The 19,808-nt window shown below is 30.6% G+C and overlaps 1 protein-coding gene across 1 annotated transcript in view; it reads left to right on the top strand.

Annotated features, from left to right (window-relative positions):
- The window catches only part of LOC125072089, a 49,840-nt gene that overhangs the window by 20,462 nt on the left and 9,570 nt on the right, over positions 1-19,808 (top strand). Inside the window, exon 2 of the mRNA XM_047682604.1 lies at positions 17,288-17,407. Within this exon, the coding sequence (XP_047538560.1) occupies positions 17,288-17,407 (120 nt within the window). The remainder of the gene's footprint in view (positions 1-17,287; positions 17,408-19,808) is intronic.

Raw genomic sequence — 19,808 nt, 5'->3', positions numbered from 1 at the left:
ATCGACTACGATGAAATAACTTTTACAGTTAATTCAAGCTCTAAGTTGGATTAAATCCGATTATGTTTTAATAATCCATCTAAGATGAATGGCTCAGATCATGTAGGTTTGTATGTTGTATGGCACACGTCATAACTGACCCGCACATATGATCACTAAAAAATTCGTAACAAGATTAATTTATAATGTCTTTTAAATCGAAGGTGTGTTATAACCTAGATAATAAACGATATACGCATTCAATTTTGAAATATGATTTATTCATAATGGTAAAAAAACGTAATAAATAACAGGTATGTTTTTATGAGTGTTCGAAATGTTACTCGGGTGTTGATTTTTTTGTTACCATTCAATGATCCGTCGCTTAAGATCTGGGTCACTGTACCGTACGTTGGATCTTCTGTTTTTGACCATTCACCTTTCGAAAATACCCGTTTTGAGGAGCAGTTACTGTAGAAAGGATCGTACTGATTTATTACTTGACTGGTTTTTTGCAATGACTTGGTCACAAAGTTACCATTGTCTAAAAGCAGCGGTTTTGAACATTACTCAAAAAAAAGTAAAGTCACATCCCATATAAATGACCCACTGCGGGACAAAGACTTCCTCTTCTTTAATTACTTCTTGGTTTAGATTATAGTCCATTTTAACCGAATTCAAAACAGGAAATAGTTTTTCAATTCGGTTGTATTGTTTTTAAAGTTTGTTACCTCAAAATTCCGTAATTTATGAACCGATTTGAAAAATGTTTCCACTAACCTCCATTTAAATTTTAAGAAAAAATATCATCTTTAATCGTGACACAATACGGTATGATTTTTTTGATGAGCTCATATTATTTATGCACTTTTTTAAATTTAGTACAAAAGAACCATAATCCGCCATTTTGATAAAATACTTTATTATGATGCGTCGACTAAGAATACAATCCCATCAAAAACATAAATGTAAAAATGAGAGCCAAGTTAAATATTAAGATATATACCTTGGTTGTTGTCTTCAACGACAAAAGAAGTGAGATCTAAATTTGTGCCAAGTTAAATAGTCCTTTCTGAAATTTATTTATAACTACATAAAATATCATTTCTTCTTATAACTTGGGGTAATATATTGTTGCCTAAGGTCTGACTTGGCTAGTTCTTATATGTTTATAAACACAAATTGTAGTTTGTGTTTAGAATAACAAATTATAACTCAGAACATCTAAGAAGAATGGAGGACAGCTCAGTATTGCTTAGTTAGTATTAACGTACATTAAGAGCTGTCATGATCCAGTCACTAGAAAACATGAATCTTAACCAGATATTGCGAGTTCATATCCAGACAAGTACCATTGAATATTTGCGTGCTTAATTTGTGTTTATAATTCATTTGTAACAGGCTTAGAACTTACGAAGGCTATAATATAATTTGTATATGAGAACTAGCCAAGTCAGACCTTAGGCAACAATATATTACCCCTAGTTATAAGAAGAAATGATATTTTATGTAGTTATAAATAAATTTCAGAAAGGACTATTTAACTTGGCACAAATTTAGATCTCACTTCTTTTGTCGTTGAAGACAACAACCAAGGTATATATCTTAATATTTAACTTGGCTCTCATTTTTACATTTATGTTTTTGATGGGATATCACTACTTTTTGTATATAAATTATTAGTAGGTACTTATTAATAACAAATTTAATACCAAATGGTTTTTGTTAAGCTATTCTATTTTCTTATGTTTACGGGGTATAATTGTCTTTTTTTTGATACGTTCTTATTTTTCTTGTAGGTACCTCTGAATGTTCGAGTGAATTGCCCATTCAGTGTGCGGATCTTTTTTACGCGTTTTCTGTTTATACTTAATTTGCCCAAGTAGGGGTGGTATAATGTGCGCAGACGGTTGTACTCTACAATAGAGCTCTCTTGTGTCTTGATTTGACTTGGACCTAAATTGATAAGATGTACTCCATCTACCTTGTGATTTGTGTATAGTAGTAGAATATGCTAAGCAAATAGAGAATTGTTTCCTTTGAACATATATGTACATTACCTAATATCTGTAACTTGGTTTGGCTTCTAGTTCGCAAATTAAATTATGTTTAAATTGAATTGTTATTTTACGTGCGCTATTGCTGTTGTTGACGTCCTCAATGTACTTTCTCTATTTTTCCATTGGACCCATTCACCAGTCCTTTGCTGACATCAGCATGCTCGCTCGATACTGTTCTTCCAAGCAATAATTATCCCCGTTTATAGCGCTAGAGTACAAACTTAAATCATTCCTGTTACGATATACATACTCTACTACAGTCTCACGAAACCTATTTTATTGTTGTATACTAGTAAACTCTAACAAAAAATATGTAGTCGAATAGACTAGGCAGCTTCCATCGGAAGGCATTGAAATAATTCTTATGAGCGCGGTTGCCACTCGCTCAGACACGTCCGCGTTAAGGTTTAATCGCAACGCTTCTATCCCGCTGCTTCGGCGTCACGTCGCGCGCCGTGTACCGAAATGCCTATTATTATTTTTTTAAAGTATATATATATATATAGATTTTGCACCATTGATGTGCGCTAAATGCTAGTTAATAACGTAATAAATACCAAAGTCGGCTATACTAATAAGTAATAAAACGGAAATATTTGGATTTAAAAAACTTAAGGGTGGTATTCAACTTGTTATATATTCACGTGAAGACCTTAAAATCTACATTAAGACCGGCTGTTATAAGTTTTGATTGCTGGTTCTTACATCATTTTTTTTATTACAGTTATTACAGGAACTAAGTATATAAGTGTTCCTATAGACCCAATAAAATGAAAAATTATAATAAAATGATAAAAAATTACCAGTTTCAGATTTTTTCCTTTATATTGGCCTAATTATCTATCTGCATGCCAAATTTCAACTTTCTAGGTCACCTGGAAGTAGGTTATAGTTTTGATCTATAGGTCAGTCAGTGATAAAAATGACGATTTTTAGACGTTAATATCTAAATAACAATTTGAGATGCGTTTATGAAATTTGGAACACATATGTATCTCGCGAGTCTCAATATATGAGCCAAATTTGACACATTTATGTCAAATAGTTTTTGAGTTATGAGGAGGTCAAAAGTGGCTCCAAATGGTTCGTGTAATATTACACACGGTGCTGCACGCCAGTTCTGTTACTCATTTATGTCAAATAGTTTTTGAGTTATGAGGAGGTCAAAAGTGGCTCCAAATGGTTCGTGTAATATTACATACGGTGCTGCACGCCAGTTCTGTTACTTAATAATTCTGATCGACGCAATTTTAAGAGACAAAACTACCTAGTTTGTGTAATGCCGCTCTTATCAAACGTAATTTTATGTAATGTAAGAAATCACGTAACGTACTTTTAAGGTTAAGGATAAGTTACGCTCACAGAGGTGGCTCAATGAGCATATCACGGGGATCTTAACTCATTATAGTTGATAGATTGACAAAGCGTCCCTGAAACCAACCACGTTTTCCACTTGTATTTATAATATATCTCGTCGTCGACGTTAGAGGAAACGCAAGTTGGATTTGATTGAAGATCTAACCGAACTAAACCAGCTTAGTAAATAAGATTAAGGCCCTTAATACTACTTAATAATTTTGAGAAATAATTTTACTAAGCACATTACTCGCACTAAGAGCGCCAGCGAGTGCGACGGGGTCTCACACCCGCGGGTGGTGTGTTTCTTCAAATCTGTTGAGCGCCGCCGCGTCGTAGAGTCCCAGGACCGAGTCAGGCCTCCGAGCGGCCTCATCGTGCACCTGTGCGAGCTATAAAAGTTTATAAAAGTTACTGCTCCTCACTATATGATATGACTTTATACACAATGCATGTAGATATTTTTAGAATATTCGTTAGGATATATAAATATAATTTAATTGTATAGTTATGATTATTGCATGTGAATGATGATTGATGATAAATATAACTACTGCGAAGTTTCTCCACTAGAAGCTAAACTAATACAGGTAGTTAATAATTTTACAACCGTACTAACTTTTAATTTAGCATATCTATCTTGTAAAAAGGCAATGATTAAGTGGTTGTAAGAGCGTACTTGAATGAACTATGTATATTTATTATGTTAATTTTTATATTCCAAAAACGCCAATATCGTTCAGTTCCAGCTTAAAGGCTGAGGCATAAAGGACATAATATCTTAGTTGCCAAGGTTGGTGGCACATTAGCGATGTAAGGATTTTTTAAAATATCTTACGGCGCCAATGTCATTGGACAGTGGTGACCACTTACCATCAGGTGATCCATTTACTTATCCGTATTAGAAATAAAGCATTTCCCTCTGAATGTTTTTATTAACTTTTTAGATTCTGAAAAAATATCGGAATGGAAGTCATATGGTACATTTTGCTGTATTTAATAATAAATAATATCATCGACGAAAAAGGTCCTAATACAAACTTGCACAAAATGATAAAAAATTAATTACTTTAAAATTTTCATTTTATTTTTATCCGACATTTTTTTAAATTTGTTTTTCATTGTTTAGTATGTCAGACAAAAATCTTAATGTATATAAAAAAAAAAAAAATTAAATTTGCATCAAATTGGCGCCCCAATATTTTGATTACAACATTGTATATCAAAGGGGTTTTTTCAATAAACGAAATTAACTTTCAAATATTTTGCAACGTCAATATTCCTCGTAAAATCGTAAGAGACGATTAATATTCGCAAGAATCGAACCGGCGCCTTACGCAACACTGCTTGTCTCTGTCGAACTTGGCTGGTATGTATATGTCCGTCTCGCTCTGCCTTTGACCGACTTGTAACTTTCATATTAAAATTACGACATGGTTTTTAAATCATCTTTGCTTCCGGTTTTTTCATTACGCTAATTTTTTATTATATATATTTATGTGAGTTTTTTTTTTATATTTAAATAGTAAATGCAATTTAAATATTTAAAATTTTAAAAACTATTTAATTATTTATTTGTCACCTGTAAACCTGTAATGCATTTTTTAAACTAGGGTACTTTACGTCACAATGGACTTCAAAATTCGTACAAAATTACCAGAGTTCAAATTTCCAACAATTCCTTCTAAGCGGTTGCTTACGGTATCCAGCACGGACAGATAAGAAAAGAATTAGACGTTAAAGAAGAAGTAAAAATATTATAATTGACAAATAAATGCAAATTAAACAACAAAAAAAGTAAAAACATATAAAAAAATAAATAGGGCAAGAAAAACAAATACAATTAAAACATTAAATATTGTTAAGTCAAGTAGCGATAAAAAAAAACACAAGAAATCTATATACAACAAAAAAAAATATTTATATCAAAGTTATTTTATTTATTAATAGCACCGATATCATAAACGCAGGTAATACCCAGCAGGCTCAATTAGTACAGCATCGCTAATTACATAATGTAAGGGATATGTGAACACATATTTACGTCACACGTCACGATCTCATCGAACTAATATCGTAAAAAAATCAATAAAACCTTTTTGATAACTCGTGACTTGGATAAGTTGCAATTGTGAAGGACATGAAAACATTCCAATGTCCTTTAGAGCCTGTCTTGGTATCATTTACATCGGTAATTTACACTGGGTCACTAACCCTTTCTACCGGAACAAAAATTGCAACAGAATTGGTAGACGGGTTTACACAAGGTCTTTCAAGTGAATATAAAAATTATTTCTTCTTTTAGTTCCTCTAGTTTACCTTGAATTGTATCTGGAAATTTTTATATTACAAATAATCAACATTGAGATTGAAATTAAGGCTTTTATATTTTTTATTAATTAGACCAAAAACAAATTTCAATGAATTGTAAAGTAACTATAGTTTCGTTTTTATTTACAAACAAACAAGTCTTACTATTTTTTTTAATTGTATCAATAGCCATATCTAATAGAAAAAAAACAAATAATGTCGATTTCATTATAAACAGCATAGTTTTAAATAATAACGAGCATAAAGAATAACCTGTTACTGCCAAAATTCCATATGAGAATTTTTCAAAATATTATTATTTCGGATACTGTTGTATATATACTGCACTACACTACACTACGCCGTAAATAAACCGACTTCCCGAATTCCAAAGGAGCTTTGAATCTATAGGAATGCCTAAAAATCTGTATTAACGGTTACGGTTTTAACTACCTAAAATTACTGAATGTGCTTTTGTTTTACATTTGAAGCGATAAATACTAAGCATTTTGTTGTAATAGTGTTCAAGACCAAATTATTTTAATTAACATTGTAAATATTTAAAAAAGGTACTTTGTGAATGTGTACGACTTTTTCTATTTGTTAAAACGAATATTTTTTTTCTTATCATAGATAAATAGTAATATAACGTATAGGTAACAGAGGCAACTGATTTTATTTATGTATTAAAAACTAAATCGGCTGTTTGGTCATAAACCATTGCCTGCCCGAATTGGATAAATGAAACCACGGAAAGTTTTTTTTTTAATTCTATTATACAATTAAATAAGTTTGAAATACAAGACTGCATATCCAAAACAGCGTAACGTAACTGAATAACGCGTGAGTAAAGTCGTAAATAAAAACAATTTTCCGATATAATTGTAATAATCAAAAGGAATGAGACTTTATTTTGTAACGTTTACTCGTTAAGAACGAGTTGGAGCGTGACGCCCTCTGCGTCATTATGCTCTGCTGGCCATAGACAATGCCTATTTCAGAATTAGTTACGTTAAGATTCTTATATATGAATTCAAGTCACGTCTAGAGAGATATCATTTGTAATTTTTAAACGCCAGTTTCCACATTTCTATCTCTTATAATATAAATACATGTAATACTTCTTTTTTAGCGAGTTTTACACAGATTATTCTGAAATTATATACAATTTAAATACTTGCACAGATTATGTAAAATTATTTAAAAGAAAACACTACAAATTAGCCGATAGTATAGTCGATACGAATTCTGATGTCGTTATTACGAAACAATTAAAAGTCTCAACGAATGTTTTTAGTTTCATAAAATCGTTTCATATTTTGATAAAAACGAATGTGATTGTTTTCCATACCTATGTCATTGAACTGTAAAGTATAAAAATCTGAAACCTGTAGAAAGCGATCAGGCCATAATAGAAGCGAATTAGTGCTAATAGATACCCGCAGTGACCGAGGGAATATCACCTCTATTAAATAACAGCACCACTGGAGGAAGTAATGGCTGAAGACTTCTTGCTTTCTAATAATAAATGGATTTTTTTTCAAAGTTCACCATAATCATTATTGAAAATTTTAGGAAAATATACATGAATTTGCAAATTTGATCTATAGTTTTTTCTACTTTTATTTTCAAATTTTTGTTGTTGATAACACCAATGCTCGTTGTAACTATAAATAAAAACAAATATACCCAACAAGAAAACCGATTGACAAACAAGAATAAATACTGAAAAAGTTTAATGGTGTTTTGTCGCCTTATCTTCTGACTTCGCTTTTTTATGTACAGGGCAGCCTCTGCAGCCTCTTCACTATCATCCATGTAGCACTATGTATGTATATATGTGAAGAATCCAAGGTTTTTGGAAAACATTTTCATTCCAGAAGATACTTATCAAAAATGCGCGTTGCGATTATTGCCATATTTGATAGAATCGTTACACTTTCATAAGCAGTTTATGTAAAATATTCTTCGTATTTCAGTCGAAAACTCTGATATGTTGACACTAAAATTAAATAATTGTCATAATCTTTTAGAATAGGTCTGCAAAAAATATACGGATTCGATATTTCTTATAATTTATGCGTTAACGGCCAAAGAATCATTTTAAAATATAAAATTACCTATAAATATTGTTCGTTGGAAATTCGTTAAGCAATTATGTGTCTTCTTCGTACTAATGTCAAGTCAGATGACAAAAAGAGAGAAATCCATGTGTAACTTAACAACATCACAAGTCATGTATTCTTATAAATTTATTCTTATTTTTTAATTATATTTTTTTAAAAATCTTTAAAAAAAATATTAAGTTAAAATCTTCAATTTATTTCCGTGTCAATAAAATTCGAAGGGCGATGAAGAATGCGTAGCTTTAAATTTTTACTGGTCTCAAACCGGTCACTGCTCCTGGCATTGACCTACATAGCTGTCCCTTCTATTGTTTGTTCTGATCTCATTCCAGGGAACTAAGGAACAATGATCGTAACGCCAGTACAGTTTTAAATTTATCATTTTTTTCTCTTCTTGAGATTTTCATTTTCCTCTAATTAAATATGTAGAGACGGACATACTATTAATACCAGGAGCAAATATAAGCTAGCTAAACCTGAACCTGTTAACCACACAGGGTTCATCTTCAAATTGGTTTATAAATGAGTTATGAGGTAACAAACAAAAAATGAAACAAGTGGATTAATAACCTCTTTCTTTTTTTTAAAGTCGTTTAAACATTATCGAAAATGTGAACGTATTCAAATATATTTTTGTTATTTAAACGATATAATAATATAAATACCTTTTTAGAATATAAAAAATAATTAATAACAATAATTAATTCATATTTTTTTTTCAATAATTGATGAAAACAAAAATCCCACGGAATGTCTTTCGCCGGTTCTTCTCAGGCCTGAGGTATTGGTGTCCAAGCTGGTAATATATTTTTGATATTAAAGATGTACTCGTAACTTGAATGCTAGAAGCATTAAATAAAGATTTTGACAATTGTTTTTCGCATTAGAAACACAAATTAAATATAGCTTAAAATACAAAACGTATTAAGAGGATTCAGAGAACGCAACTCTAATCGTTCATCCTGTTTCCATAACACAACAATTCTTCCGTCCGCATCATAATCGGATCTCCACATAACGCGTCAGTGAAAGTTCATGTTTGCGCAACTGGCGGCCCAAGTAACCAGCGGTAGGTCAAGTTCAGTTACATAACGTACTTTTACTGGAGGCAGCCTGCCACTGCTCATTGTACCAGAACCAGTCTGGCTTGCTACCAACCGTTCACTATTGATTGTAAAGCCTATTATATATTTATTTATTTTACGGGAGATGTTCCCATGTGGCCAACTCTTGTAATGATAAGTGGTTACCTTCACCAATAGACACTGTCACTACGAAACATGACATCTAAGATGTTAGCTGTTGTGCCTGAAATTACACTGTGAATGTATTGTTAGTCGGTAGAAAAAATGTTGAATAAATGGTACAAGCCCAGACACTGCACAGAGCTCTACACCAAGTATAGTTTTCTTTAGTCTTGAACTCAGTCCTAGACAGAAGTGATTTGTTTTGGGTCTATAAAGTTATCTACAACATTATATTATATACGTTATATTCTAATTCAACGAAATATTATAATTCTTTTGAGAGACAAGTTTCTCGTGTCTCGTACCATACACTAAAATATTACATTTATATATCAACATACTTTATATGTCAACAATCAATGTCCATAGCGAACACGGACACTTGACGCTCAGTATATCTTATATCTATTGTAATAAGTGCGATAATCCATCGCTAGTATGTATCACGTAGACTCCATATAACGTGTAGAGAAATTGATGCGTACTGCGATTATTGTTGCGAATTTGAACTTTGACAAACGATAAGAATACTTTCAATATACTTAAGAATTTGAAATGAAGTGAAAATCTTATTACAAAATATTCAAGAAATAGTTTAATTTTAATAAATACTTTTAAGATTTATGTAAATAATTATCACCATTTGATACTTATTCTGAAATTGAAGAGCTTGCGATTTTTTTATCAAATACATGTTTGTTTACCTAAAATTTGACACAGAAAAACATATTTGTAAAGCAGAACTTAATTACCGATTATTTTTAACATATTACATAATATACAAGGTGTTCTGTTTCAATTTTAATTTGAGTGGCCCACAATAACTCGCGCGTGCCTTCATTCACCTTGAATTGATTAAAAAATTATGATTTCAAAAACATTCACGTAATAGAATATCAAACATACAACTGATTTGTGAATGTCACAATAGTAATGAATGTGCATGTGCCCAACACATTCACAGAACGCACGTATACAGTCCCAATAAAAACATCCGCCAAAATAAAAATGCGTTTTTACTTTACATTTATAAAGATCATTATACAAAGAGATGACCTTTTCAATTTCAACATATAACATTTACGCAATAGTTTTGTAGCTTTCCTTATTCTAGATTAGCGAATTTCAATTTGTAGAACATTGTACGTTTCATAATTATTTAAAAAGCCGTTAGTGACGGGTATAATATCATTAAATCGACATTTACAAGAAACATCGATACGAAACGCGCAATTTAACATCGCTACAATCAAACAGTATTTACATAAACAATACAAATGATTAAATATGTAACTAACTTATTACCAAAGACAATAACTGACTATTAATAGGAAAAAAATAACATATATTTTGTATCATAACTTGCAGTATTAAAAATTGGTAATACGTTATTTCTTTGTATTACAACACTAAAAAGCACGAATCAGTAATAATTTTCTAATTACAACAATAAGTTTTTATGGTAATATAGAATGAAGGCATTGACATAACCGGGTTAGTCGAAACAGTTGAGAAAGAAGCTAGGACGTCAAGTTGCCCAACTGGCACACGTTGAATAGCAATACATCAGATCATTAGGATGCAATACACTCACAAACCCACTTATTTTCAGATTAGTAACTGTTCAGTGCGTGCGAGTTTACTTGTTTAATCCAGCTTAGACAATTTATCTTTACGGATAATACAGCGTAAACATTATTTTAAACCGAATAACTTGAATGGAATATTAATTTAATAAGCACAATTATTACATATATTAAAATATTTATGTCTTAAAATTATATCATATAACTAAAAATCGATGAAATGATCTTTCAGAAAAAACTTGTACTTGTATTGTGTAATAAATAGCCAATTAAATTATTAAGTGTAAAAGTAAATTCGCGGCTTGAAAAAAGGCCTAAATAACTTAAGGTCAATAAGCCAACACTAATTTAAATGTCTAAATGGCGTAGGTTGGACAAGTGCAAAGTGTAGCATATATAACTAGGTTTAATTTATACGATACGGGTTTACCCTTAAGCACTCGGAGATTATGTAGCTTTTTACTTGAAAAAAAAAATGTTTATTTAGTCCGAGAGACTGCTCCCTTAACTACATACAAAAAAAATGACCCCTTTCCAATATTATTACATCTTTAAATAATTATATTATTATAAAGAGTAGTATTAATAAAGAGCTTCATCTGCGTGGCAAACTAGAGTGAAAGTTGAAAAATCACTATTTAAAATGTCTTGTAAAATATTTCCAGCCATTCCTTCTTCCTCAGATAATTTATTAAACTCAGATTATTTATAAATACCAGTTTATCGAAATAAATGCTCTAACAATATTATGCAATTAAAGCTTAAAAAAGTTTTTGTAAGAGTCTACGCGACAGTATATTTAGATTTGAATCGGTTTAATCATCATTTAAAACATCTTACGTCGAACATTATCGTCATTATGACATTGCAATTTTAATTTATATTTCCTTACTACTACTTAAATAGAAAAAACTATTATAATAAAGCAGATCTGTAAACATAGTCATTCTGGTTTTTAAGATTTAAATATTTTAACAGATAATAAATAGTTTTTTTAACACAAAACTGATTAGAATTGCTAGGTTTTAGACAAATTAGTATTATTTTCTAAACACTTTCATAGATTTGAGTTACTCAGATGTAGTTCACGAATTTATATAATTCAAAGTAATATTGAATTATGAGTAGTAATGATATGATTGTGCATATAATCTTGCTTTTTTTAACACATTTCAATAAGCAATGTCATCGTCCACAACCACGGCATGTTCTGCTATAATAAACTTTTTTAAATAAATATTATTTTATGAGGGTTTATATCTTTTGCTAATCCTGATCATGGAGCATGTTATTTTAGTGCCTATGGTTTGTGGTGCCTTAATGATGTAAGAATTTTGTATAATATTTCTTAAATAGCTAATTTTTGGGCGATCGTAACCACTTATTTAAATTCAAATGTTTAAAAAATACAACGTTTTACAACATATGCCTAATATTTGACCGGTAAAGAATTTTAACGAGTCACCTTGACTGTGGTACAAGACGTATATTTGTCTATGATTTTAAAACACGACACACCTAATATTTAAACTATATTAATTTTTTAATTTCATCTGTCAATACATTTTAAGGTTATGTCAGTAATTATTGAGAAATGTATGATCTTGTATTGAACATCGAGGTCTCCAAATAAATAATAAATATTTGAATGATTTTATTATTCTTCCTAAAGGTCTTGCGCAAAAGAAGTTTGTATATTTGCGATAAATGTAATTTTAACAAAATAAACTGTTTAACAATATGGTGTAAGTTGTCGTTGGATTTCGATTATTATTTTTACTTCAATATGTAGCATAACTGAACTTAGGTACATTATTATGTAACAGAGATTTAAGACATGGATTGCTTATGTTCAAGATGTCCTTAAAAAGTGTCTTAATCACCAATTAAGTTAGTTATAATTATAGCATTAATGTAAATAATAAGAATCTGATACCTCGGTACGATTCAAAATTTAATCAGAACAAATAATACAATAGAATATGTATCAGTAGTTATATAGAGTTTATATGTTAAATAACTTGCTTAACTCAGAAATAAAACGATGTTCCTTAAGTTTCCTTATATGATTTTATAATAATTATAGTTAATGTTTTATACGATGACCAATAAAATTATGTATCTATCAAATTAATTTTCCCGCCATGACAAGTATCTGTCAAAGTATTGCCAGATTAAAAATACAATACTATAAATATTATTATTCAATGTGACAGATATTCGTCTGCAATACATAGATAATAATAATTCCTATAATATTACATATTACATTCTAATGGAATCTTATATATGTGAATACTCACCTCATGGTAAACAGTTTTTGGATCTGGGTTTACAAAGAAGTCTTTACTGCAAAGAATAAAGTTAAATACAAATAAACATATTGAAATTAGTGTACAAGGGCGACATTATTGTTTCAAAAAATCTTTTATATTTAAACTTTTCATTAGGGTACGAAAAATATATATCGACATAGTACAAGTGCTACATCTATATGCAGTACCTAAAATTATATATCATAAAATACATAACACTATGACAATATTAAGCTATATATGTAAAAAGCATACAAAAATAGATGTAATGTAAATTATAAATGTAGAAGGAAAATAATGTTTAAGTATATGAATTTTCTCGATTCTACCGAAGCCATTTCTATTCTCTCATTCTCTGATTAAACTTTATTACGTTATCAACCGTATGACCAAGTCGTAAGACTGGTTTTGGAAACCTTCAAATTGCTAGTATAATATAAAACCTTAATATTTAGTCGAAGGTCGGCACTCCTTATTCAATAACAGGAAGATAACACAACTTCCATAAATAATTAGCGAGGAGACATCATTAATGTGTTCCGATAGGATATTAAAACGCTATGAATGAATGTGTATCTCGGCAAGGGCTCGTAAGAATTGTAAACTGATTAATAACAATAGGTGCCGGGATTTAAACAAGTGAATCTTAACAAACGATTGCGAAATCAAACCCGAGCACCTAGTCTCTTCCAACTAGTCCTTTTGCTTCCGAATTTATGGTTATCATAATCAATGTCTTGCTCGGCAATGATGGAAAATACTGAGAAAACCGGTGGCTGTCGCATAAAATTTTGCCACACGTGTATTTAATACCCATAAATAAAAAATTAAACTAGACATACCAACGATTTAAAATAAAAGACATTTTTATTTTAGTTAATCGATTTGCACACGAAATTATATTTTTATTTCCTAAAAAGAAGTAAAGAAAATAAAATTCTATTTAGAAGAAACAATAACGAATTAAACTATTCATTAGATTTTCACACATAGGTATATAATTTATACTTAATATAATAAGTACATTCATACGCGAAGATTACACAGAACGATTCATATTATGTATGATGTAGGTTAGAATATTAAAATTTCAATTAAATTCAAATTTAATTCTTCTATCTACGTGTTAATTCAACCTTACATATGTAAACGGAAATAATATTTTCTAACAGATCTAATAGTAATAAATAAAAAAATAATTATGCTTATGACTACGATAATACAACGCTGAAAATAAATAACACATACATACGTACAAGCAGTACACACCTGTCGTGTTAATAGTCTAGATTTAAAGCGAGTAAAACTGCAAAGAACTTATAACCTACTTATAAAATATATTATTTTACTTAAACCTTCGAAACTCGCTGCACTTTCTGGTATACTTCTTTAGTTTTGGTTTAGTACAAGTAGTTTGGTTCAAGTCAAACAATGCAAAAAAAACTTTTTGCCAAAGATTAAATTAAATTTATTTTTTTCGATTTTTAAATAAAACGTATATCTTTGCCTGTCTTATCTTGCTTAAAAAAAAACAATGACTTCGTTCGCCACCTCGCCAATGATTGTCAAGTCTTGGACCAACAGACTTGGATTGATGACTTTTTTTTTGAGGAAATTAAGGAAAATAACGTTTATGCGTTGGCGACATGAAATGTTTTTATTCCGTAACGCAGTCAAGATTTTGTGGAGTCAGAAATCTCTTGAACATGACCCTCTTACGGCTCTCAGTCCTCAAACCTCGCAACCTTCCCTTGAATCAGCAACTTGGATCGAACTGCTTTCCAAATATAACCTTATTCATTCGTTATTTTTAATTTAACAATTAAACTAATTAGTTGCTGTATTTTAAATTTTACTAGAAAATTATATCCAATTAATTTAAAAAAATTAAATACTAATACTCGCGATTATTTCGACGTCTCTGTTTCTAATGATATCGATAAATCATCTGAAATACGGATCTGAACTATTTTTAATAAGTTTTTCCAAATCAAGCATAAAAACGATAACATGTTAGTCAAGATGGCGATGAATAAAATTGGATTCATTTGGGAACGACGTAAATCAATTTAAACGCTGTGATGAGTAATTCAATAGGAGTTAATATCTGAACTTGCAACTTTAGCAACCCTTTGTTATATACAATATTCAGCATATTCAATAACTGCGTATCAATAAATTATGGCAAGGTATATTAATATCACCAACGTATGTAGACAAAAGCTTCCGATTTTCAATTCGCGGAGCCACAGATTAAACATAAAATGCATAAAAAAACGATTTATTTTTGATAACTGACAACCCAAATTGTAATCGACAAGATGAATTATTATTTTCAAAAGGTTGCAATTTATAAATAATCATTTTAAAGACGAGAGCGTTATTAAAATTTACAAATCATCGTGATAATCTTTTCTCTACAACATTGACAGCTGCTTGACAAGACGAATTTGAGTCTTTAATAAATACACCTAAAGTCTGTTTTGCAAACGATGGAGGTGATTTACAGAAAAATAGCTTACAATTGATGACAGTCATTACGCGTGGAAGTAATTTTCAAGCCATCAGAAAGCTGAGATACTTCCTTCTGTATGGCGGAAGGAAGGTCTTCCTGTAGGTTATTGACCTTTGAGTTCAAGGGTGTAGAATGTCGTATCCCAAATTATATGAATGAATAAAATACAGTAATCGATCAAATTGATCGTTCACTGACCTTTGTACAAGTTTTTAAGGACACTTCCAAAAGTATTTACTGTAGTCAGTTTATTTAAATAAGTCAAAAACAGTTAAGTTGAAACTTTAATTCAGTTTCTTAATTTCCGAACTATAATAAAGTGAAATGAAAATATATTCAAGTTAAACTTTAAAAATAATATGTATCTAAATGCTAAATTGCCCAGTGGTTAATGATTGCTGGTTCAAACCCAGGCAAGCACCACTGAATTATCATATGCTTTTGAAACGCATTGGAACGGTGGAATAAACTCCTAACCTTCTACTCAAACGGAGAGAAGGCCTCAGACCAGCAGTGGGCAATTTACAAGCTTTTACCACTAACACTACTAAATTACTAATTATAAATTCGTAATCGGTACTCTAAAAATGACACAAGAGAAAAATCTTTTTAGAACTGTATTTGAATAAAATGTAAGCATTTACTTAAAATGAGTATCACATATCTGTATAAGGATTTTGATAGGTTTTATTTTATTTCTTCGAATTACCTTCGGCATTTTCACAAAAAGCAATTTAATCGAAAAATTCAAGGACTGAATCAGTGTGATAGAAAGGTACTATTATTACAACATTATTAAATTAAAAGAAAGAATACAGTCCAATCAAATATTAAAATCAAAAACTAAAATACCTACACAAATAATAAAATAACAAATAAACGTTTTGACAGAACTACAGATAATAGTACTTAATATATCTACAAAACTTAACCGTTAGCATACATACGGACATAATTTACTCATATAAATACTTTTTTAATATTTTCCATAACTTTTTATTCAAACAAGTATTTGTGACATAGAATATCATAGTTGGGCATTTGATGGATATAACTCCACGGTTGCGACGGAAATGTGCAATAGGAAGTCATATTCGACTACAACATGAAATTTGTACATTACTAGCTACCCATCCAGGCTTTACACGGGTACATTAAATATTTATTTAAAACTTTTAGATTGAATAACAAACGTAAAAATAAATAATGTTTCGGTTAGGTAAGTTGAAATTCTCGGCTTTTCCCAACTGTAATATGCATCTTATACAGTATTATACATATAAACCTTTCTTAGTAGTTTAAAAGATCTATAGACGGTGCGAGCAACTTTATTTTATGCAATGTAGACATTACACATTATTGTTATAATCGTACATAGTGATAATCGTATCGTTTTTTATTCCTAAGACACCAAATCCAATCTTATATTTCTCATATATGTAATAACATGAAGCATAATTTGACTATCTAGTAATATTATTTTGTACGGTCGTTTGAAACCGCTTATATAATAAGCTAACTGTGTAGAATAATATTTATATATACTAGATTATTTGTGCTTAAGTGTAGGTTAGATTCCGTCACTCTCGCAGTAGAGATAAGGCACAGCAATTATGGTTTCACGCGCTTTTTGATCAGCGAGAATGTAACCCTCCTAACTTCCTTAATCCGAATTAGTACAATATACGTGAAGAGATTTTAACCTAAAATCTGAGTTTACAACGTAAAATTTTAATAAGGTTTTCATTTGTTTTCGTTTATTTACTATATTTAAATTATTTTTTCTGTTTCAGTGGAAGACGCGAGCGGACGCTACACGTCTATGTTCTACTGGGGTAATAACTACTGGACCGGCTCCGCGGAACTGTGCAGCATCCTCAACGATCAGCACACCCCTTCCAAAAATCACAACCGTGAGTATATATTAGCAATTACTTGAAAATAAAGTGAATACATTGGACCCCCGGTAATCCGGAAAACGTTTTGCAGGGCAGTGTCGGACTATCTAAATTGTCGGATTATAGAGTACCTCTGCTGCCTAAAAGTACGGATTTTTTTACAAAAGAGTACATTGTAATCCGACAAATTACAAACCCAATGATAAGATTCTATATGTTATAGTCTAAAGTATAAAGAAGTGATAGCTGTCACGTGTAGTCAAACACACAGGTTGTAACCTGCTCAATCATGCATTATCTACATAAGCGAAGATTGTCAAAAGAATAATCAATAATAATGGACATGTCAGATAACAGGGGTGCCGGATTAGCCAGGGGCCGGATTACCGGGAGTCCACTGTAATTGAGTTAGAATTTCGTATACAAAATAGCATTTTCACCTTAGCAACTTAAAAGATAAACTTATGAGTTGAATGATTTCATCGCAGTTTATTTTTGATATTTCTTAAAGATAAGAAATTAAAAGTTTTAAAAAGTTAAATACTTTTTTGTACAACCGAATTCAATTGAAAATTCGTAAAAAAATCTTTACGTCGCGTATATATTACGTAAACCGCTACAATAAATTTTGATTCATTAAATATGTGGAATTTCAGGAAATGAATGTTAATATTGTTTCAAGGGTTAATTTATTCAATTAAATATGTTTTGTTCATTCTTAAGTAAGGTCAGAGAATTATTGTCTGAAAGTACATTTTTCATTTGCAAAATGTTATCAATATCTGAAAATTTGTCTAATATTATATAAAAAATATATAAAACTTACATTTTAAAGTACCCTGCGCATAGAAAACATTATTATTATTTTTTTTAAATTATTATAAAAAAAAAATAGAAAAACAAAAGCTTAAACCAACTATGAAACTTATTATTATGATATGTTTTTGTGATACTGCTACGAGCAGAGCCGAGATGGCCCAGTGGTTAGAACGCGTGCATCTTCACCGATGATTTCGGGTTGAAACCCAAGCAGGCACCACTGAATTTTCATGTGCTTAATTTGTGTTTATAATTCATCTCGTGCTCGGCGGTGAAGGAAAACATCGTGAGGAAACCTGTATGTGTCTAATTTCAACGAAATTCTGCCACATGTGCATTCCGCCAACCCGCATTGGAGCAGCGTGGTGGAATATGAATCCAAACCTTCTCCTCAAAGGGAGAGGAGGCCTTTAGCCCAGCAGTGGGAAAATTTACAGGCTGCTAAGGCTTTGAATACCAAATTATAGCGCGTTTGATTAGAAAGAACTGGTTTAAAGATTTAACCTAAACGTTCTAACAGAATCACTATTTATTATATTTGACAAAAATACAAAAGCCATTTAGTAATAAAAATAGATATTGTCCAGTATTTAATAGGTTGAATTCGTTTATTATTATCTATATTCACGACAAATCCGTGATTAGGTCATTGAACTCTATACTGTACACGTATAATTTCAACTCTTTTTTTCAATATACTTTGTTGAGTACCGATTTTGATAAACAATATAAATGACGGTATTACGTTAAATGTAAAGTAAATGTGACCACATTAGAAATTATTGTCTAGAAATTAAAAAATATTCGTCGAATATAGAACCTCTTTTTTATTTAAGTATAACTTTAAAAAAATAATATTTTTAATCCTAAGTAGTCAATATTGAGCAATTACAATTACGTTAATAGCCATCTTATTAATCCCTCACACCGGTATACTTGAATAACGCGTAGTTAAACATAAAACATTGGCGTTTATTGTTAATTTTTAAACAATGAATGTCACGTACATTTTATACAACTTAATTATACTAATTTATGTCAATTAGTATTAGACATTTATTTTTTGTATGTATCTATGCATTAATGCCATTATTTAAACATTATTGTTCGCCCGTCACTTCTCAAGGATTGATGCACGCCATCAATATCACGTTTATTTTCTTAACAAATCATGTCATGGATATTGCACTACGAATAAAACGAGATGAAATGGAATTAGGATATAGATGCATTTTTAATGGCCAGTGTCTGCTATTAAAAAAAAAACGTTGCCATCACGAATGCCAGTAGCAGGCCAGTAGATTTCTAACATCGCAATTGATGATTATTGATATATTTAATAATTTAAGAAAAGCGATAAACAGAAAAAAAGCAAAAGCATTTTTCCTTACGTGATGATTCCATCCAGTTCTCTGTGTGTTAGCCGTGAAAGAACTTCGTTTCAAAAACTTTCGTTAATAAAATAAACTACTTATATTTTTCTTATTAATAAAATAGTTTACAATTACTGAAATAGCTTTCGTGCCACAAGGGGGTAGAGTTGCGGCGAACAGGGAGCATGTCGACTTTGTAGAGTGTAGTGCCGTTTGCCGTCACG

This window comes from Vanessa atalanta, chromosome 2, assembly GCF_905147765.1.
Source record: "Vanessa atalanta chromosome 2, ilVanAtal1.2, whole genome shotgun sequence".
Classification (NCBI taxonomy): Eukaryota; Metazoa; Arthropoda; class Insecta; order Lepidoptera; family Nymphalidae; genus Vanessa; species Vanessa atalanta.
Note: the sequence above shows the minus strand (reverse complement) of the source record. Positions and strands in the feature narration are given on the sequence as shown.